At 30.2% G+C, this 24,766-nt stretch overlaps 1 protein-coding gene across 6 annotated transcripts in view; it reads right to left on the bottom strand.

Moving 5' to 3' along the window:
• LOC143235828 (polyamine-transporting ATPase 13A3-like) overlaps positions 1–24,766 on the bottom strand; it is a 96,747-nt gene that overhangs the window by 46,272 nt on the left and 25,709 nt on the right. For all 6 annotated transcript variants that reach the window (XM_076474051.1, XM_076474047.1, XM_076474046.1 and 3 more), the window contains 6 exons: positions 19,246–19,325; positions 15,167–15,244; positions 12,374–12,443; positions 10,132–10,266; positions 469–541; positions 99–230 (listed from right to left, as the gene is read on the bottom strand). In XM_076474051.1, coding sequence (XP_076330166.1) covers positions 99–230; positions 469–541; positions 10,132–10,266; positions 12,374–12,443; positions 15,167–15,244; positions 19,246–19,325 — 568 coding nt within the window. The remainder of the gene's footprint in view (positions 1–98; positions 231–468; positions 542–10,131; positions 10,267–12,373; positions 12,444–15,166; positions 15,245–19,245; positions 19,326–24,766) is intronic.

Here is a 24,766-nt window from a genome sequence, read left to right as displayed (position 1 = left end):
CTTTTTCACTTTACAAACAATTTTCAAAACAAATTCTATAAATATGATTTTATATTATCTTGTTTATAATTCAACAATAAGCCCATACAGTAAATTACCTGTTAACATACTCTCATTAACAATGCAGTTACCACCTACAAGGACAGCATCACATGCCATTAAACAACCATTGGGAGGTATTACAATCAAGTCTCCAGGCACAAGTTGCGAGGCAGGTATGTCTTCCTTAGCTGAAGTCAAAGTTATAATATATTAAACCCACTGCTTTTATAACACACAATATTTCAATTTTGATACATTCTTCTTTAGGTGATGTGCACTGAGTAAATATTTCCAGTGACAACACATCCTTATAAAAATGATTATATTGGATAAATGAAGCTCATTTATTGTGATAGTCTAGTTCTTTAACAAAAGTACCAATGAATTTATCAGCTGCATAATATAAACATGTAATTAGAAACTTACTTCCATTTTGTCGATGCACAGTCACTGTAACAGCATTTGAATGTGCTACCATGTTGCGAAGAGTAATTCGTTGCTGAAAAGAAATGTGCTACGTGATTTACATTGCATCATGCACTTGAGATAAACAGAATTACATCACAAAAATGATGCCTATGACATAACATGATTTACATCATTAAATACACATATGTACATTTGAAATACATTATGAAATGTGTGCAATCCAGTTAGTACAAATATTACGAGTAAGGTGACACACATCATGAAATACACTAACTGGTTACTTTCATCACAGTCCACCACCACCACCTTGTAAAATATTCATTTGTATATGGAAATAGATTGATCATTTTATACTGCTTGAGCCGTATAATATGTAGATACAGTCTATCATGGTTAGTATGCAACATAACACTTATGAGCAAATATCTATTGAAATTTCATGGATAGTTGATGTTTGTCTTGCAGAAGAAAGGTTAACAAAAACCATTTATTTAGCCAGTTGTTCAAAAACACCTATTTTCAGAGCTTTTCAACAATGGCAATCACAACAAAATGTTTTCAAACAGGAAACATTGTGCCACCTAACAAAACAATAGTAGTTGACTGTGGGAAAAGAAAATTGTACAATATTGTGTAACAGATTTTACATAGTATTTAAACTCAGCATTCATTTTCAATTTTTTTAGTTTAAAATTCCAAGTCAAAGAAAATTCCATTAAGCACACATATTCAATTAAAATAAAACTAACTTTATTTCTACCTTTACTCAAGTTTGGTTAAAACTGTAAATACAAATAACACTATGAAATTCAAACTACATAAGATTTTAACAATTACTTAAAATTCTGGGTCACAATGGTAACATCTGTATTGCTTCAATACTTTATAACAATGTTCCAAATAAAATCACTATTAAATGATAAAATTAGGTTTCAAATTAACACTAAAAAAATGAATAACAAATACTGATGAACATGAAGATCTATTTATAGCATATACACATAAATTTGATATAAAACACTGTGAATATCTAAAATATAAATTATTCTTCATCAAGTAATACCATGTACTAAATATCTTGTATATTCAATGTATGCTCACATGTAAGTATTAAACAATACTTGAGTACATTTTGTCAAGTATAATGTGTACTGCAAACATTTTCTTATTTTTTCAATTAAAAATTTAAAAATTCATTACAATGTCAACATTTTCATCTTAGTTCCAATCAGATAAGTTCTGCAAATGAGTTCATTACGAAACTTGCTCAGATAAATAACAAGAGTGAAAACATCATTGGCTGCACATATGGTTAACTTTTATGAATATTTTGTAAATACCAGGTGCAAAATAATATTCTTGGATCAGTTGAGTTACTGCACAATTTTCTTTTCCTAGGCCTTCTGAAGTCTATTATTGCAATTACAGTGTATTTATATGTAACAAACCATTATTATTATACACCATATAAAGAACAACTTTGAAGAAAATATACATATTGTGTTTTTGTTTTGCCTCAATAAAAATATTGATATGTGCAATTCTAATATTATGTCATTTTAATGATATCATTGCTCAATGAAAATCAGTAAGTGCACTAACACTATCATTTTATCACATGGCTTAAAGGCTTGCATGACAGTGATAAAGAACACCATTTTGTCCAGTAATCACAGGTACTAGTTAAAGATGCGTCACAGCCTTTCACAATTTCCACTTCAATAAAAATTGAAATTCAATATTCAAAAGAGTTATGCAACTTATGAATTTCAGCATAACTTAATGCATAAACAGTAGTTTTATACTTATTCAACATTAAATAATACAGTTATATCCTATACTGGAAAATAATAAAATGCAAAAAATGGTAAATTTACGCATTATTTAACATTAAAGTAGACCACAAGATGGGAGTGGATGTTAATGACTGACTGCCTTCTCTCTAGTCACCAATTTAAAATTAGGGATGATAGCTGTTAGACTTTATAGTTTCACAACTAAAAATCAATAACAAAAATATATATATTATGCAACTGCAACTGATTATATGTTTGTAATTAAGCATAATAATATACAACAAGCTATCTGTCTGTTCTCTCTTCACCATAGGTATCAAAACCTGGTTTCTATCATTGTAAATCCTCAGACATACTACTGTGCCACTGTGGGGTTACAACCACTGAAAGAGCAAGTAACGGAAATTATGCCCAAGTCTCTCAAATTACAAAGCATTGGAATATGCTTGAAAAAGAATTAAACAAAAAAAGTGACAATCATGCTACTTCAACTATTTGATTACTTCAGTGAGTTGTCACTTTAGTTATTATGCTGAAAAACTTGAATTAACAAAAAATATATTTTTAGTTCATTTAAAATCAAGTTATCAAATAAGTGCAAAGAGATGACATGATCAGTTAAATTAACCAAGCCCATAGTGATAGAGTTAAAGCTACTCAGGTTAAAGAAATGTAGTCTCATGTTAAAATTTGAAGTACTTCTAGAAAGAAAAAGATGCAATTTATATTTATTTCAGTTTTTTTTTATATTATAATAGGTAATTTATATTACATTCCACACCTCTCAGAGGGATGGTAAATAAATGAAAGAAGGAAGACCTACAAAACAAATGTTATCATTCTCAAACTAGGGAGAGATTAAGGATTTTTAAACAAAATATTTTCTTATGAAATTAAAACTTGGATGATATTAACATTTGATGTATTACCTACATTCTTCTGCCAACTTTATTCACATGCAGTGAAAATAAAATAGTTTAATTGAATTATGAATGTAACTAAAAAAATTTGTGACACACAATTTGACCTTATCATAGCAAAAGGGTTAAGGTGCTTTAAATCACACTGGAACAGTTGTTGTTTTTGTTTTGAATTAAGCAAAAAGCTACACAATGGGCTATCTATGCTCTGCCCACCACAGGTATCGAAACCCGGTTTTTGGCATTGGAAGTCCTCAGACATACTGCTGAGCCACTGGCGGGCTCACTGGAACAGAACTTGAAACATTATACAAGCAGTTGAAAACCACTGTTCTGGAAGTTAAATAATCTTCAATTTGTTCCTCAATATTACTATTAAATGCTTTTATAGCATAGTGATTTCTTCTCAATACAAAAGAGTTATTCAAAAATAATACACTTATCCTCACTTCATATTCATATTACAAGAAACTCCTTTGAAGTGGTTTGGTTTGTTTTGAATTTTGTGCAAAGTTACACTAGAGCTATATGAGCTAGCCATCCCTAATTTAGCAGTGTAAGACTATAAGGAAGGCAGTTAGTCATCACCAACCATTGCCAACTTTTGGGACACTCTTTTACCAATAAATAGTGGGATTGACTGTCACATTATTGCATCCCCACTGATGAAAAGGTGAGCATGTTTGGTGTGAGGGGATTTCAACCCGCGACTCTCAGATTATGAGTCAAGTGCTTTAACCACCTGGCCATGCAGGCCACTTTGAAGTGGTCAAATGTGGCTTTTCATTAGCTTGCATAATAACTGGTTCTCCATTGGAATGTATATGAAAGTCACATTTATTGCTGTAATTCTCTACCAATATTGTTAACTCTTTGACTATGATATGGATGGGTTCCACCCAGCTTGTTTCTATCACAGAACCTCAGCACAGTTACACTATAACTTTTCAAAATATAAATATATGTAATTTCGTGCATTATCAGTAAACATGACAAGGATTTCATACACAAAATATCAGATTTTTAAACTAAGGTTTAAGATTTTTTTTTTACTACTGATTTACTTGTAAACTTTTGCATGAAAGGTAGCAGCAATTTTAAAAATATTTTATGCATCAGAAAACTGTCATATGTAAATTCTCTATAACTTCCAGATAATTTGTGAAATGATTTTTAGAAAAACAACATTATTTTCTCTATCTTATGCTTTTATGAGTTTTGTTGATTTGAACGACTTTGTACACATCATAAAAAAAAAGTAGAAAATATATCTGAATTACTCTTTTTCACTCTAGAATGACTACAAGTTATAACAGAAAAGGTTACTTGATGTAACATTATACATCTTTATATATTTATTACTTTTATTTTATTGATCTTTCAGCTACATTTGACTAATGTTACAGATGTGGCACGAGAGAACATGCATCTATGTTACCATACACAAGTGTAGAAAACTTGTTTTTAAAAAGTGCAACAGTCTCAGCTTTGTTCAAGTGGACTAGTATTTTGTATAACACAATCCCATTTTGGTTACAACACATTATTACTATTTGCAAATACATTCTTAAAATTCAATTATTTTTCTTAAAATGTAGAACAGAGTATAAATAAACAAAGAAAACAACAATCTCTAATAATTTAACATGACTTTGAAAATTTCTCACCTGGAGTTTGTAAAATAACATACTTTTTAGATTATATATATAATTACTTCCAAATAAAGCCAAAGTAAATAAAAACATGAGGAATGACTGCATTAAGAACAGCAAATACCAATCTCTGATTAATTATAATATCCAGATATTTTTATTTCAACTCAGATATACTGATGATTTAATTAGCATAAATAATTCTGATTTATATAATGTTTTGACACCATTTATCCAACAGAATTATAAATTGAAAATACTTCAATTTCTAATACAAATGCACATTATTCAGATTTAGAAATTAAAGTAATTAATAAAAAGAATATCAATATAAATATTTTTAATGAAAGATTTTGATTTTCCAATTTATGGTTTACCCTCCTTATATAGTAATGTGCCATATCCATCTGTTATAAATATTATAACTTTGCAGTTATTCAGATATTGTAATATTTGTAATAAATTACAATTATTGATAATGTTGGTATACTTATATGAAAATTAATAGTTAATGGATTCAATACAGAAATTTTAGATAAAAATATTAAATTATTCTGTAATAAATTCAAAAATGTATTAAATAAATACAAAGAAAGTAAAATTCAGAGAAATTTTACTAAAAATTATTTTTAGATAAAAATAATTTAAATTAAGAACTTGGCACTACTTCATGCTAATGTACACCTTCAGATGCATATAAAAGTATGACATTCACAGTAAACTACCATTTTATTGATGTCGTGTTAATTATGCCTCTACCATATTAGGGCAGGAATGCTAACTTCAATAGGTAAGTTTTACCTTACTTACTCCCAGATAGTAATACCTTATTTTCTTTTTTCATTTTATTTATTTTTTTCATCTTATATTTATCTTTTCTTTATTGTTATTTTAACTTGGGAAAGCAGTCAATCTTCCCACAACTGCAGGCAGTAAAAAGCGATATAAATATGGGACATTGCAGACTCAGCACTCATATCTTGCTCTCCTAATTTCTAATCTTCTTATGTAAAACTAGCAAATGGGAGGTTAAGACTGAAAGATGGTGTATTCCCACTGCAATATGGGTCCTACTTTTTCAGTCACCTACAAAGCCTATGATACATTTTATAATCCCACATTGTAGGTTGTACCAGAGGATCCTTTTAAAAATATGCAGCATATTTTGTTTATGGCAGAAAAATTTATGGTTATAAAACATATGTATATTCCTTTGCATTCTGAAGTAATAAAAATCATAAGTTACATATTATCAGTGCCACAAAATTCTGTTGTGATGATTAATCAGGCTTAATACTTAAAGCTGTATTTGAGACTAAAAAAATACAATTTTCAATCACCATTCCATCTTACCTCTTTTCTTTAAATGTACAATAAAAAAAGGCTGAAATAAATTTGTGGGGGAAATTCTGAGCTTTCTATTGGTTATAAACACTTCACAGAGATAAGTAGGCATACATAAACAAGCCTTTCCAAAATATAAAGGGGTGGGCAGAGCCACCTAGTTTGATTTGCTAAATATATTTCAGAAAATAAAAAGAGTTGAAGTTTTTATTTGATATTATAGCTTCTCAGAACGAGTAATTTGAGTCTATAATTTGTATGAAACTATATACTTTGCATTTGGACACCACAAATTCAAATTTAAAACAAAACTGCATTCTACATACCATATGACATGTAAAGATTGTTATTTATGATATTCTTTTAAATATTTAGTTTGAAATACAAATTGCTTTGAAATGCTCAAATGTGATTTCAAAACTATATGGGAATATTAAATAATTTACTTATAAAATAGTAGTTCAATAAAATTTTGAAGGTAAATCTACAAATATGATGACTTGTCCTCTGAGCCCTACCAGCAGCAATAGATTTAACCCAGTACAAATCAAACCTTCTTTATAAACAGATTTTCTGACACTTAAAGATTAGTTCATTTCAATTCCAGGCTACAAGTATCCAAGCAAATATGGTCCAAATCAAAAACACGTTGATGGAGAGGACATTATATTACAAATGTTATGATTAATTGCACAAAACTACTATAAAAAACTACTTACATCAGAGTGAAATTCATACTTTTCATAATACACTTTGTTCATAAAGAATATTTGTTTCTATTTCAAAGATAAAACATCCACACTTCCAATCACAATTATATAATCTGTTTAAACCATCCTAATGATTAAATTCTTATAATTTAAGACTCCATTAAAGGAAGAACTTCAACACTGCTGATTTTACAAATATGAAATAAAACAGTTAAAACAAATGATCATTATTTTTTTATCAAATATTCAGTAGCTGTACCAGTAATAAATGAAGATTACAAAAGAAATAAATTGCTACGACACATACCTAAAGATTTTGTAAAAAAAACTCGTGCATATTATGAAAACTGTGCAATATGCAGCTTTTTTTCTTGTTATGTATAACCTCACCTTCCAACTTTATTAATACTCATTTCTTAACACTCGAAATAATCCAAAAATATAAAATTACTGTTTTAAAATTAAGTTTCTGATCCTGAAAGGTTTTTTACACTTACAAAACATCAGATGATACTGGAATGAGATACTGAATCAATAAATGCTAAAAAATTAAGGAAGACAGTTATATGATTTCATTCAATAATGTTAATGTGATACAATACTATGTTGAGAATTAAATGTTAAAAATTGAGAAGAAATGGTGATTAAACAGTATGATAGCAACATAATTTAAAAAGTAATATAACAGTTTAATGTAGATACTATACAATGCACTACTGATAAAAAAAATGACTGAATATTTTATAACAAAACAAGATAAATAACATACTGAAGTGAAAATGAAAAACAAAAATTGGGATTATGGCCAAAATAATCTATAGCATCACAAGTACCAAACTGGTTTATACAACCAATTTTACTTTAATTTTTTTTTATGGCACTATACACTTTTAAAAATTATTTTAATTCTATTGATACAAGCTTGGTTAATTCAGCAGTTTGTAACCCCAAATGCATCTTTAAAGTTTCTATATTATAGCATTTAAAACGTTTTGTGCACTTTGACAAACGTTTTTTCAGGCTTTCATTAAACATTGCAAGTATTTTGTATCAATATCAGAATTTTTAATGCAGTATTGTCATGAAAAATTTGTCCACTAGAAAGTGATTTGCATGTTATGATTAAAATCCAAAGATTCTCCAATTCCATTTGTTTATTTCTGAAACTTCCTAAATAAATTTCTAACTTTCTCTTCAGTAAAATGTTTTATTTCATTTATTATACTCTCTACCCTAACTCTATACACATTCAGTCAATTTGACTCATAACCATCACAAAAGACAAGAATGAAATGCAAACTACCCTTTTCTACAGTTATTTATCCAAAGTAGTTTAAGGCTTGTAACAGTACACTCTTATTCCTACTTAAGTTTTACTGTCCTTTAAATTATTTCTAATTACTAATCCCATCACATCAATTGTAAATCAATTGGTAAACACATGGCTGAAGTTACCATATTGAATTTAATAATGAATGAGCTACTTGCCAACATATATCACGAAGAATTTTTTTTTTTACTTAATCTAACCTAAAACTTTTCTAACCTTCACACCTTAGTTATTTTTATAATAATGGATCCACATAAAACAAGAAATGTAGTACTTATCTGGGTCTTTTTTCTTTTTTTGTAGATCACAAATATAACTTAAGCCTACTTTCTCTTACTAATGGTACTACTACACACTAAATGGTAATTTAACTAAATAATGCAACTAAGAACTCAGAATAATTACACATAAAAAGCAGACAATGATCTATAACTATCACAAGTTTTCTGGTTTTTCTATGTTATACAAGCCATTAAAACTCACTTAAACTTATTGATGTATTTTCCATGGGACTAAAATTTGAACCAGAAGTGAAATAGAAAATTTTCTGTAGAAAAGAGAATATAATACATGATTTGAGAAATTAAAACTTGGCTTTCTATTTGTTGTAAGTATTACAGTAAGCAACATCAGAGGTAACTACTAGCAATTTCTGAAATAGAGAATGTAACAAGGGGATATGATTTTCTAGTTTATGGCTTTATAAACAAATAAGATTGAAGGTTACAAATATTATGCTTAGCTTGAGCAATTTATATAAGTTCTGTATTTCTCAAAGGGGTAGTACGTAAACGAGAGAAGGAAGATATAAAGAGAAAGTGTAACAATTCTCTTACAAATCGAGATTGATGGTTTTTAAAAATATTTACTCATAAAATTCAGAACTTAAAAACTTATATCACATTAACATTTAATTTATTAACTACCTTTGATGCCGAGATTATTTATACACTTTAATTAAATTTCATATGTAACACTAAACCTTTTTAACATATGCACTTAGACTTGTTTGTGATGAAAACCTAGTGCATTGTGTAATTTGATGTGGTAATATGAGCTACACTTTCACTGAGTAATTTACAAGTTATTACTGCAGTACCAGTTAGATGTGAGTAAAAGGGCAATAAAACAATAAAATTTAACTAGAAACAAATGCATAATGTTATGAGCTTTGAGCTACTTAGGATAAACAACTATAGCTTCCTGTCACTATTTGCTGTAATTCTAGGAAGAAGAAAGAAAAAGAATAATTTAGATTATTTTTTATGTTTTATGGTGGTTATGAGGTAAGTTAAACTGATCAAATGTATGGAGTTAGTGCATGGAAAATAACATATAAAATATAGTTTTATTGAAAAATAAATATATTTGATATTTATTTAGAAGGTTTTAGAAATTACATAAATAAATATTCTTTAATATCGACATGAAAATCCTTTTTTACTGTGAATAGTTAACACTTTACTCCATATATTCATGTTAAATGTTTCAGTAAAAATACTGCATCAAAAATTCTAATTGTTTGTCTACTTTTAATGTTTACTGGAAACCTGTAAAACTTCATGAAGACCATAGTAGAAGTTGCAGCACAGAAACCTTAAAGTAATTCATGATGAAAAGAAACCCACTTGAAGTAAAAATATACCTCAGGATGGCCAGTATGGACATTGTCACTTTTATTAATAAAGCAGAAAACTTTGGACCTTCAAAGATTGAAACATTGTTCTCTGCTTTATTAATAAAAGTGAGAATAACCATACCAGCCATCCTGAGATACACAGAAACCTTAAAAGTCAACTTGCAGTCACAAACTTGGTCATATGAACCAAGTCCATAGAAAAAGAGTTAATCTACAGTGACATATAAAAAGTAACTGCAAAATATATAATACCATTTGCTTTCATTTACCTTTTTGGTTTCATATAATGACACAGTGATTGATATAAGGGAGATAATAAAAATACAGGAAGCATAGTAATAGTAATTGTCCAGACTCCAGAGTATCATACTGGCAATTTGAAAGATATAGAAAGGATTGAGTACCTGTAAAAGAACAGACCACGAATCAAACAAGAGATTCTATTCAAATTAATAAAGAATACTCTAATAATTAGACAAATAACTGCATATACCCTCCACATATTTAAAATAATTAAGAACAATGGAAAGACTGGAATAAAGTTGTGCAATTAATAATTTGTTGGCAATTAATTATCAGGTTCATTAATAACAATTACATTTATCAACTTATTGTTCGAACAAGAAATGGACAGCTGGAACAATTGAAAACAGTAATAATCAGAAACATTCTTTTTAATTAGATTAGCTTGAAGTCAAAAAGTAACTGATGAAATTGAATAACTCTGAATTAATTAAATGTACTACTGTTAAATAATAAAGGCAATATTTTAATTACTTGGATCATTGGAATAATAAGAAACAATAGATTATTTTACATCACACTGATCAGTATAACCATTGCACACAAGTAATCAATTACAATAATTAATTCTATGATTGGAGAACATGCCCATATTCATTGTATGAAAAACAATACACAGTTCAACAACAATTATATTAACTCCAAGTATTCTTAACTATTTGACTATAAGTGCACTCTTTAAACTTCTTTCTTTTTATGTCACTACAGGGTTAATGAGTTACATTCAAAATTCAGTTAAACTATTTTACTATCAATGCACTTTAATACTATTAATATTATCAAATACATTACAAATCAAAATTTTATATTATCTAAGTTGTCATTCCTTTATTTAAACAGAAACTTCTAAAACAATAATTAAAACTTCAGTTTTGTTGTCATATGATGAGCATAAAGTTAATATTTTAGCTTGGGTCTCTTCTATTTTTGTTCACTTTTGTCTGAAGTTCCACCATAAACCCCAGATGAGCTTTTACATGTAGAAGCTCAAATTCCAAACATGGCTCACCGTACAACTGGATATCAAGAAATTGAGCTGAAAATCTTTCTCCCACCTCTGACAAGGCTGTTGTTGAGCAATGATTTCAATTTGAAGAGCATGCTTGTAACCAAAAGAAAGCACTTTTTGAAAATATTATTTTTGCCATGTTATTTTGAAATTGGCACTGAATATGAGTTCACAAGCAAGTCTAACTGCAGCAATTGCTGGGCCATCTGCTGCAAGCACTTAAGGTTTATTTTTTCATCTAATACAAATTAATTTTATAGTTAGATAGCATTTAGGTTTTACTTTTATATTTTAATTAATTATGTGCTATTTATATTTCAAAATTCATATCTGAAAGGTTTAATATTTTCTTTGACTTTACATTATTATTTATTCTGACATCTAACTAACATATTACAAGATGACAAACAGTGCTAAATGCTAACAAGAACATGGTGGCAACAATGCTAAAAGCAGTTTCATGTACTCTAAGAAATTCTGCATGCCAATTTGAAAATAACCATTGCTACATTGTAGTTTAAAATAAGCTACATCTATTAGATATAAACATCTACATAAATAAATAGACTTGAGTTTGGAACTGTATGACTGCGTAGAAAGTGGGAGTGACTTTTATCAGGAGTTCCAAAAGATTTTTCCTTTTTTGGAACTTCCCTAATGATGCATAAACAGAGCAGTTAGCTTAGTTTCTACCTAGACACTGACATCTAGTATAGAATAAGAATTATTTAAATTACAGAGACCAAAAGCTAAGACTTGAAAAACAAAGATTAAGAGTTTTTTGAAAAGTTTATTTTGAAATAAAGGAATTAAAACATAGTAAACATAAAACATCAAGTTTTGACACAGATTGATAATATAGTTTAAATAACTTTTAAATGAAACTCAGGAAGACCTTGTAACTTGCAGAAAGAAGATCCATAACCATAAAGTTAATGACTCGGCTCTAGACTGTAAGATGGTCTTAATAGTTGTTTACTAATAAAATTGATAAAGCTGTAATATAACTTATCAGGATGTAATACATTCAGGGAAAGCAAATTAAGAATTAAGATGTTTTAATCAAAGTAGTAAAGCTATGTCATGCAAGCACAAGAAATTAGCACCACACAGGACTTCTATCAAACCTTACAGTTTCTACCAGATATTAATCAGTCTAGCACCATTATCTAGCTTCTAATGTCAAGCAATGTTCTTACTTCTTCAATGAATAACTTCCAGTAAGACTTTACTTCAATATCAATGGTGTTTTCTCCATAAATCTCTCTTCTGGAAAAAAACCAACAACAAACAAATTATCAGTTAAACATGAATAAAACATGAAAAGTTTCACTAAAAATTGATGGTATCTGTTATGTAGGGATACCATGTGCTTGCTAAACCACTGTTTGACTATACAAATTTTTATTTATTCAGGTTGATACATTTTTAACACAGAGTATCAGTGAAACTGCTAAATTCCTTTTGTTTCAGTTATTTTTTGTTGGGAGTTATTTACCTATGGTGTCACACCTCTGTCTTCCCTTGGAAAATTTTCCTGCAAAGTTGTACATAATATGTGTGAAAATAGACAGTGACCTTTTCCACTGGCAGATCAGGTGATATCTCATGCATATAACCTCTCATATTTTGTGATTGGAATGACCAATAGTTACATGGGCAGTGCATACATCCTGAAAGATATAACACCATTGTTTCATGTATAATATTATGTTTTCTCAATTTGGAACAAGTTTTGCAGATTTAGAGAGATCAGCACCTTCTTAAATACAGAGAGTTCTCTTAATTAAATGCACCATCTTTCATCCATTGCAGGACTATTTTTGTTCTTCAATATGTCTAGTTTCTCTCATTCTTCAAACTCAGTCAGTCAGTCAATGAATTCAGATTTACTGTATATCCTGAATGAACCTCCTGTTATTCTGAGGAACCTATGTTGCCATAACTGGGAGAAATTAATGCACCTGAGAATATCATACCTGTATGCTATAAAAAAATATTAACTCTTGAAACATTGGCAATGTACAATATATACTTTTCTAGATGGCAAATATCTTATAGTTAATTTGTCCTTTAACCAAACTGACAGCAGGTATTAAATTAAAAAACTAAATTTCAGAAGCACCAAAAGATGGTGAGTTTTAATATAAAGTCACTGTTCAGTGCCTGCAGAGATTACTATCAGAACAGGTACCAGAGTGATACAAGAGATGAGAGAAGATTATATCCCCCTCCCAAGGGAAAATTACCTCATACTCATATCATTTGGTGTAAGATTCAACCCATTTGGGTTCATGAAACAGGAATATCATCAACACCATAGGCTGGCCAGGGGTTCAACATTAAGTGCTGTTCTAGCTTCCTTAATAATACAGACACTGAAAGAAGTACATTACGATGGTGTCATAGGTAAACACTCAACATTGCTGAGATAAATGAACAATGTTATAGCCATAATACCAAAAAAATGAGTCCAAAGAATATGCTGGCAAGGCTGAATGGGATACCACAAGACATACAGTTCACAACAAAAAGAGTGAGATGGCAAAATACCATTTCTTGACACTTTGATTTGGAGAAGTGACAAAGGACCTAGATTCTCTGTGTATAGAAAACAAACCAACAGAGATGATTTTTACACTTTTTTTACAACATACAACAAGAAAGTAAAGACAGGTGTTGTATTGGACTTCTTCCTGATAACATTCAGTTATGTAGCCCAGAATTCTTAAATCAAGAAAATTAGCACATAATTAAAAAAATCTACAATACCCTATATCTATTTATTTATTTCAACTGATGTTTTGTCTTTGTGGCTTCTTCATGCTTAGTACAAAAACTGTTTTACGTAAAAGCTCTGAGGCAGCCATAGAGGTGAAATAAAAGTTACAATAAAAGTCTTAAGAAGTTAAAAGAATTGTTTGGAGTATAAAGGTAGTTCTTTTCTAACTTCATCACCAAAAAAGTTAATAAACTAGTTTCCTTCACAATATATTGCTAGCTAAAACCCATTGTCAAAGTGAGTCATATTTTAACAAATAAAAACTCATTAATAGGTGTGGGTCCTGACAACAATTTTGGTATTTGTAAAGTATCTCGTTCATCACTGGAATACAATATTATAGAGGGTCATGTCCTACTCTTCATTCCAAATGTTGATGCAGACAGTACCAAATGAGCCTCCTCAGCTTTCCTATGATATCTAAATTAAGATTTTATTCCTGGTGAATCCATAACCTCTACAGTTTCCTTTTCCTGGTAGATATTACAATGGGTATTATTATTTTGCATCAGATCCAATACCATGTCATGATATTGCCAAGTAGTAAATGTACTCCTCATTATCATAAGAACAATATGTCTAGAAATGAACTGTCACATAAACAACAGTATTTAACTTTTCTTGTTTCAGAAAATTTGTGCAAAGCTACAAAAAAAGATAACCCATCCTTAATTTTAAACCGACAGACAAGAAAGAAGCTAAGTAATAAACAACCATTGACAACTCTTGCCTGATCAAACATCTGTCATTCTGATTCCACTCCAATGACTCTAATATATGGAATGAGTTTAAATGGCAACAGGTTGTGGATCGAGAACCAGTGAATTCAAAGTTTGTAAATACTCACCAACAGGCCATGTATGGTCAGTTAATAGTCAACAATTATTTCCTGAGTACATCCACTTCTGGAGTATATTTATCACTAATTTTAGCAGCATGGTAGTGTTTTTATAGAATATAATTAGAATTTTTCATACAAATTAAATGAAAAGACTGATGGTCTAAGAGTAAAATGGATATTTTAATTGACATTAGAAAACCTTGTATCAGTTATGTTTAATACAATTTTGTGTTTTTGTAATAAAAAATATACATAAAACACACACAAATTTATCTTTAGTAATAAGTTTGAAAACAAATGTTTATCAAGTTTTATAATACAGATGCGGCAGACTTAGTGATCCACTATAATGAGGGTTAACCAACTTACAATTCTTGTTGACGAGCAGCAGAGTATCCATGAAATTTTTCATGAAAATCACCACAAGATAAGCCTTCATCAAAACCTCTGTGAAAAATTAAAATCTTCTTTTAAATTTTTGAACATAATAATAAACTTATAATAAACTTTATAATAACTACTTATTTTAAGTTAGGCATACATGACAAAAAGAAAAGAAATTAACTAGCACTATTTTAGTATACGCTTATGACAAGCTAGTTTGTATTGTTGAATATTAAACTTGTATAATCTGATATGGTAAAAATATGATACGTGACAGTTCCGTCCCAGTGTTTGATACAAGGACAAAGCCAATAAAAAACTTCATAGAATGTAAAATATATGGACTGAAGTTTACAAGCTCACTGGCATGGCACAAGAGTCCCACTGAATATCATCCTTAATATAATAGCCCATAAAATAAAAACTGGTTTGAAGCTTAGTTTGTAAAAGTAGCTTCTATTGTAACTATTTATGAATGATACACATCAATCAGAAGAATATTATGAAATTCTCACAAAATGTCTTTTAAAAAGTAAAACTAGTAGATAAAATAGTTTAAACTGACAAATAACATTTCTTAAAGTATGTCATTTCAGAAAAATAAAGTATTTAATTTTTAATTTTGTCTGCAATTTATAATAAAAATTCCTCAATTCATGTAGTTACTTACACTTGGCCTTTGAATAGTTCACCTGCAAAAAGGTTTTTATACTAGGTATAAAAACACTTTTTTTTACAATTTTCTTAATTCATTTGCATTATCTCAAGAAACATGGCAATGAATATTAAAAGCTTTTGAGGCAAATGTTTATATTTTATTTTCCATTTCCATATTATTTCCATAAAAGATATCCCCATATCTTTTGACTCATGGTAGAAATTCACTAAAAGTTTTCTTTGATTAATATGCATAACTTCATGTCTTTATCTTTTCACTTATAATTCACTTTTTAACTATCCTTTCTGTATCTTTTATTATTTATGATAAAATGTCTCATAATGGCCTGTGGGCTGCTTTTCAACTGTCTGTGAGATACTCACTAGCCTGAGGCCAAAATGTTTTCTACACATCACCTTTAAGTTCAATGAGATACGAGATAAGTAAACTTATTACAATCATTAAACCATTCAAATATAAAAGTTAAAACACAAATAATACATAATTAACTAAAATATAAAATCAAAACCTAAATTCAATTTGTCTATCAAATTAATATGTACAAGGCTTGCAATAGCCAAGTGTTGAGATATAGATATTCACAACAGATACCAATGGAAATATGCTTTTTTTAAAAAGAATCTATTACTTAAATCTCAACTAGTCTGTAGAGACTAATGGTGAATTCTGCTTTTCCTATTAGTCATGATCTCTTTCAAGGAGAGAAAAAAACTGTTACTTAACAACAGCTTCCTTTGGAATGTGAGTTTGGCATCTAGCAGATTGAAGAGTAGCTTAAAATAATTTCCTAAGAACTTTAGCAGTTGAGAAACAAAACTAATGTGTGAAATTTGACCTTGCACACACAGAACATTTATTATACCACGTTAGAAGTGCATAGAGAAAGTTATAAGGATAAATAAACAAGTCAAACCTAAAACCTGTGGTCTTTCAACAATATGTGCATTACATGAAGTGAATAATGATGATCTGTTTGTTTTAGAGGTTACCTTTGCAACAAAGGAGTAATAATTTGGATAATTTAATACATTGAATTATAATATATTCCATAATGTTAATTTTATTAAAATACATTGAGAGTAAACTGGTTTGATTTTTCAGATGAAGAAAATTTTTAATCTTAACATGAAAAATCACCTTGCACTGAGAGCAGTCAACACTTTGTATATATTCAGGGTTAATTGACTGTTTTGGAAATAAGTACAAAGTTACATAACAGGCTATCTGTGCTCTGGTCACCATGGGTATGTAAACCCAGTTTCTAGAAGTGTGAGAGTCTGCAGACATACCATTGTGCCACTGGGGGTTGACAATATTTACCAAAAAATTTTTAATGAAAATAATTTATTTTTTATCTTAACAATTACCAAAAGTCTGCAAAATTTCATGAAGATGCACCAAACTTATTAAGAATTATAGTATGGAAAATATGCAGGTCACTCTGGGATTACAAATTTAGTTGAATTTACCAGGCCTGAAGTGGGAGAGTTAAACAAATAAATAAAAAAGCAAGTTCTCTTCCATATCAAGCTTATAACTGTCCTTTTTGAACTTGACAAACTATTTTTCTGATAAAAAATGTCCTGTCACATGACAAACTATTTTTCTGATAAAAAATGTCCTGTCACATGATTGAGGTTTTGCTGCTCTCATCTTCTAACAAGCTAGAGTTGATGTTTGTTTGTTTTGTTTTGAATTTTCATGCAAAGCTACACGACGGCTATCTGCACTTGCCATCCCTAATTTAGCAGTGTAAGAGTAGAGGGAAGGCACCTAGTCATAACCATCCACCACAAAATCTTGGGCTACTCTTTCACCAATAAATGATAGAATTGACCATCACATTATAATGCCCCAATGGCTAAAAAAAGCAAGCATGTTTGGTGTGACAGGATTCGAAACCGCAGGCCTCAGATTACGAGTTGAGTGCCTTAACCACCTGGGCATGCTAGGCCTAGAGTTAGTGATATAGTAGTGAAAGAAGAAAAATAAAATATAATCATGTATCTTAAAACAGCTTTCAATATTCTTTTAGAAAGCTCTAGAGATTATACAAGTGAAATGTTGAACTGTAAAGTAAAAACAGTATTTTTATTCTTAATATGTAAATCACCTATAAACTATTTAGAGTCAAAGAACAAATAACTATGATAAATAATACATTTTTAGTAGAGTTGGTGAAATGATCAAATTAAATATTTTATTTTTCTGAAACTAAATACTTTTAGGAAAACTGTTGCCAAATTTCACACAATTTCATCCCCGAGTTTTATTTAAGTAATAAACTTTGAAAGCAGAATAACCTACTTACAATGTAAGTACCTGTTAGCCATGGAGTTAAAATGTATGTATGAAAGCTCTGTCAATTATATTTGGACACCCAAATTTGTGAGACACAAGAAGGCTTACAGAAGTTATACTTCAGATATGCACATGAATGACGACCAGTCTGACAATGTAGTGAGTAATACAAATCCTTGTTTGTCCAGTGTTCCTAATATTTCTTAATAAAATTAACTAAAATTTTAAAAAAATTATATACTTCTTAGTATAACAAAATTAAATTGCCTAATACTGTGCAAGCAATAGATGTTTCTTTGAACATTCACGTATGGTTTAGGTTTTGCCTGTTGGAAATGCTAATGATGTATGCTGTTACTTATTGTTCTGTTGACATAAGAATAACAGTTCTACAGGGTATAAAGTATTGCAATAAAACCATAACACTGATAAGAAATAGTTAATAACTGAATTAAAAGTGTTAAGTAGTTTGGAATTTTCTAAAAAGTAATAACATCAGTTGAAATGAAAGGATGATATTCCTCACCTTATTTCTATATTTGTCTCGGGTATCTTTGGTCATTTACCAATAGACTCAAGAATCAAGTATGTTAGTATCAGAGTACAGAAAATAAAAACATTTGATATTCATTTGTAAGGATCCATACATTACACAAAGAAAATAAGAAAACATAAAAAAACGTAATTTCATTATCTGAATAAAAAGTTCCTTTCAATCAGTCTGACTTCACTAAAGGCTTTGTAAATCCACAGACAAAATCTTTTGACAAATACTTTCCTTATTAAAAAATTGGATATTTCAATATAAACAGTTATAATATTTTCTTGATAAATTCAAAGTTATCGTAAAATTAATCACATATAGCTTGACAGGTTTGGAGTTTGTCAATGCTAAGATGTTTGAAGAGATGGTTAGAATTTTGCTTTACAAAAAAGACAAATTATAATCAGAAACTGTACAAAATTAAATATAAAAAAGAATGCAGATATAGAATTACTGTTGTCTTAATTTAGATTATTCTGTAGTTGTTACTGAAATAATAAATAGTTTCACTCTAAACTTCTACTCTGGTGCTGGTCTTACCTAAGCTTTCTGAACCCTTTCCAATTTTGATCCCAAACATATTTAACGCAGTGATGAATGAAACACCGAAAACAAGCAGCCTGACAAAAAAACAAAGAAAAAAGATTAAAGATATATTCTTTTACAAAAATTATATATTTAAAACTTAGTTTAATAGAAAAGAGATTAAAGGCTTTCCATATAAACAGATTACTTACTACAAACAAACTATCTGCACAATCACTATTAAATTTTGTAAAATATTCCTACACTAAACACATTATTTTTAAAATACTCTCTCTTTAAGGTAATATTTTTATTTCAAAAAACAAGATTTGTTCATTTTCAAAGCATTTGGAAACTTCTTGGATTTAAAAAAAACTGTTGTAAAATCAGTTGTAAATACATATACCATATTTGCCCAGAATTCCTGGTACCATGGAACTATCCTTTTCACAATATCTCACAACTTTTTCTAGATTAAGACAATGACAAACATAATATTGATTGAGCATGTCCTTATACTGTCAAAAACCATAATTACAGTTATCTTGATTACGGTTTAGAACTCAAACTTAACATGCAAGTTTGGGTGTCCTTTATTCCTCTCTAAACATGGTGAAATGAACAAGATTGAACTATGGTATGAGTATTACATTTCAAAAAATTTATTCTCAAGTAATGACTAAGAAATCAATGATGTTTTAAATTAAGAGAAACTCATATGCAATGCTTTTTAATTTAATTTTTTTCTTAATTATCTGCATTGTGCAAAAATACACAAAGACTACTGATGTCACTTTTTAAACTAATAAGCTACTCTAATTGAAGCATGGGATTTCACCTTTCATCACTATTAGAATACATTTATAACAGATCATGATTTTCAAGTAACAAAAAATATAAGCCACATCTATAAAAAAGTGGTGTTAAAATGTTTTAGACATGAGCTACTTGAACTGTGTAACTGAAATTAGACTAAAGATGTTAACTATTACAGTACATTTGTCAAAATTTAAATAATTTGAGTAGATGTAATACAAATGAATAGTAGTAGTACACTGCCATATATTATAACAGTCCAACACTCAAGTAACAATAAACAATTTATAATTGTAACTCTTGCAATGACATTAGCTCATAACAATTTTGAAATTCCAGCATTTACAAATGAATCTTTTCTCAATTCCACCTTTGAATGAGTTTACATTAAATATTTAGTGCCACTAAAGCATGCAGTATTCTGGGACATTTACACTATAGTATGCAATCTACTGAGACATCTAGAGTGCAGCTAAACAAATATGAAAAGATTTTGAATAGCAGCATCACATTAATGGCATATCTTTTTATTATTTATTAGCAATCATCATATAAAAAATATAAAAAGATGTTGAATAATAGTATCATATAAATTATATGTCATATAATTCTCATTATGAATGGTAAACTAGCATGTTACATACTGGAATAGTATTAATGTATTATTGTAAACATTGGCTCTACTATTTGATAATTCCTTTGGGAAATTTCTGTAAAACTGACTTTGTTGAATAACTCAGTTTCTTCTTGTGCATACTATTTAACTGTTAAACAAACATATTTACACATAATTTAACAACAGTTTTCCACTAAATTGTGATTATTAAGCTTGAGTCATAACTCCTAGTTTTCATTGTTCTGCATTGGACAAGATAAAGTTGCTAAATATTTTGTTTTTTTCATCAATACACTCAAATCAGATTTAAAAAAAACAAAAAAAAAAAAAAAAACAATTATTGTTCAAACATTTTCAGTTCCAATATAAAGCATGTGCCAAATCTTGGTGTAGAGTGGCTAGGGTATGTTAGACCATAATTGGTAGGTCAACTCCAGTCCAAAACTTGGATCCATTGAATACCTATCCTCCAGTCCTAGATAATAGAAATATTCCTATCATTTTCATCACAAGAAATGAAAAAAGATGGGGAAACAACTTCTGCTCTGACATTTCAATCAGGGCACATGTGCAGACCCAGAACAAAATGAACAACAGACCACCTAGGAAACCAACATATGGATAACGGAAGAAAGTAGAAATGCAACATGATGATTCATTTATTCTGTTCACTTTGGCTCATATAATTTGCAAAAATAAAATTGTAAATTTCAGTTATATGGTAACTCTGAGATTTCTTAATGGATCCTCTCAAAAACTGGTTAGACTTGTACACAAAGAATGACATAATGATAATTGTTTTTATTAAAAATATCTTATTTATTTATTGTAGTTACTTGCACTCAAATTCTTAACAAATCACACCAGTTGATTTGAATTTTAAGTATAAAAAATAATTTTCCTTTGCTTACAGTTTTCATATTTTATTTGCATAACTTTTAGAACTTTCTAAAGCATATCAGAAGTTTTTAAGGTAAGTGTTTATATTTTATTTTTCATTTTCTCTACAATATCACTAATTAGTTATTACCATCAATGTGCAATATGATAAAGCAACTAGAAATAGTAAATAAATAAAAAACTAACATTTTTTTTGTAAAACATCTTCATTTTTTTAGGTCTTTTCACTTTCACACAGTTAATTTTTAAGGTTTCATTTTCCTTTGTTCTCTTTTAAAATGTATTATTCATCTTGATACAAATCAACGGTGCCCTTAAGGCATATTACACTGTCTCTGGCAGATAAGTGTAACCCTTCAGCAAATTTTTCATGCACTGCATAATACCATAAGCATTGAGAACAGACACAAAGTAGGATATATATTTAAATATACTTTTGAATTATGCATTTTGAAATACAACTAATATATAAATACCTAAATTTTGAAAATAAAACACACACAGTTTAAGTTATATCTAACATTAACATATTTATGAAACAAACATAAATGCTACAGTCCAGCAAGTAGCCAACAATACAGTCAGTTACATGTACTCCATGATGAAAAATGTGCAATACTTTTAAAATAACCATTGTTAGATAATAATGTAAAATGAGTTATTTCTAATGATTATACATGTGCATATAGCATCTATCTGTAGGCTATAAAGCTCAAACAAATCTACTGAAGGTGGGCATAGCACTTGTTACATGTTGAAAAACATTATTACTTGTTTTAACTGTATTTACTCAGAAAGCTTTGAAATATATAAGTCAACAAACCATGGCAGAGCTTGCAGAGTCACCTGATTTCGAACCATCTGTATAAATGGGAACGGAAAGATGGTTTGAAAGATGTTAAGCAAATAAAAGATTGTACTCCAATTGGGAGAATCCACTTTTCTCAGATGACACAAAGATGGTGGGATGAGCTTACCAATGGATACAGCAATGTCATCCAAGAACAGACCCAATTCATTCAACTGTAGCTGGATACGAAGGCTAAATAGAACAATGGCAGATCATCTGTTCTGAAAAAGTATGGTCCACTGAGGAAGGAAATCACATCCCCAAATGGGATGCTGTGGCAAGGATTGAAGTTTTGAAGCATACAATAAAGACATTTGCAAATGGCAGAGGTATAGAGGTAGTTCATGAAACTGTGTACAAACTGGATTGGGGAAGTGCAGAAAGCCCCTATGCATAGCTGAAGCCCCTGATGATAAATGGGTTCCAGTATCTTCAAGGCAAGGTTCTGGCACAGCCATAGCCCAAACACCCATAGTTCAGTTTTGACTGAATGAAAGCATGATATATTTTTAGTATAAAACATCAATTCCTTCCCCAAGAGATGGAAGAGAGGACATGGAGAATGTTCAGTGCCCTTGTACACTTAACTTGTTGCTGTTGATGTGTGGTAAAAAAAGGTCAGTTGACAGTCAAAGATAAGCACCAAGAACTTTGCCTCAGGGACCACAGGAAGTACAAATTCACCGACACAGAGTTCAGAAACAGGGTGAATACCCTGTTGGCAGCAAAAATGCATGCAAATAATTATATTGAGAGAAAAGTTAAAACCATTGTTTGTGGTTTGCTTTAATAAATGATTGAGGGCAGTCTGTAGCTTTTGCTCAATAAACATTGTGTTCTACAACTGACACAAGATGTGAAAGTTGTCAACATAGAGCCCATTTGCAAAAGTAAGAGGGAGTTGTCCAGTGATGGCATTAACCTTTATACTGAAAAGTGTGACACTCAAAACACAGCCCTGAGGGACTCCAAGTTCCTGTAGGAAAGAATGAGAAAGTGTGAACCCACACAAACTTGGATTCACTTGCCCATTAAAACAATTTTAGTAAAAATGGGCAAATGGCCATGCACCCCATATGAGTGGAGGTCTCACAAAATACCATACCTCCACATAGCATCATAAGCCTTCTCAAGGTCAAAGAATACTGACACAAAATGTCGCTTGAGAATGGCTTCTCTGATTGACATTTCAAGTCAAATCAGGTTATCCATGAAGTGCTGTCATAGGAACCCATGCTGGGTGGGCTAAAGGAAATTGTTTCGTTCCAGGAACCGAACAAGACGAGCATTAACCATCCAAAGGTCTTACAGAGACAACTCATTAAAGCAATTGGATGGTGGTTTGAAGGAATCTTAGGATCCTTCCTAAGCTCAGAGAAAGATAGGATAATAGCACAACACATCAGGAAAACATTCAACTGCCAGATCCAGTTAAAAACAACAAGAACAGCAAGAGAAGCAGGAGAGAGATGGCACAATATCTTGTTGTGTATATCATCAGGTCTGACCAATGTACTGCCAAACCAATAAAGAACCGAATCAGCCTAAGTTCCACCAGCGTAAAGGGGCAATTATAGTCATAGAGACGATCAGCCCTAAAGGAAAGAGGTAACTACTCTGCCCAAGTCTTGATGGTTGTCAAGGTGGAAGATGAAGCAGAAGTACTATATACTTGGCAAAAGCTTTCACCAAGAGTATCAGCAATGCTTTGGGCATCAGCAACTTCCTGGTTATCAGAGAGCAATATCAAAAGGGGGACAGAATTATACTGCCCATTGACCTTCCAAATCTTGTCTCATATGGCTTTGGAACTGGTGGTAGAAGAAATACTGGTTGTGAATTTAATCCAAGGTTCCTTCTGGTTTTGACGTCTTGCCTGCCAAGGATGTGCACGAGCCTGCTGAAAAGCAGTATGGTTTGAAATTGTAGGATACCTACAAAAGGTATCCCAGGCACAATTTTGAGCCTTCTGTGGCAGGCAGGATTCCACTATGGATTAGGATACTGTGATAAATGTGTTAAAGTTTTAGGAATACATTAAGCAACTGCCTGAATAATACAGTCAGTCATTGCTGACACACAGTCATCTATCAATGGCTTATAGGTGAAGGCAGGATCAAATTCTGAGAGAGCAGTGAAAGAGAGCCAGTTGAATTTGTCCAGCTTCTACCAAAGTACTCGGATCGGTGGAATCGACCATGGCCAGTCTCTCTCAAAATAATAGGAAAATGATCACTACCCCATGGGTTACTGTCAACCCTCTATGAAAAGTGGGAAAATAGTGAAGGGAAGCAACTGAGAGATCAATAGCAGTAAAAGACTGATTAGGTGCATGAAGGTAACTATAAGAACCA

The sequence above is a fragment of the Tachypleus tridentatus genome, chromosome 12 (genome assembly GCF_004210375.1).
Source record: "Tachypleus tridentatus isolate NWPU-2018 chromosome 12, ASM421037v1, whole genome shotgun sequence".
Classification (NCBI taxonomy): domain Eukaryota; kingdom Metazoa; phylum Arthropoda; class Merostomata; order Xiphosura; family Limulidae; genus Tachypleus; species Tachypleus tridentatus.
Note: the sequence above shows the minus strand (reverse complement) of the source record. Positions and strands in the feature narration are given on the sequence as shown.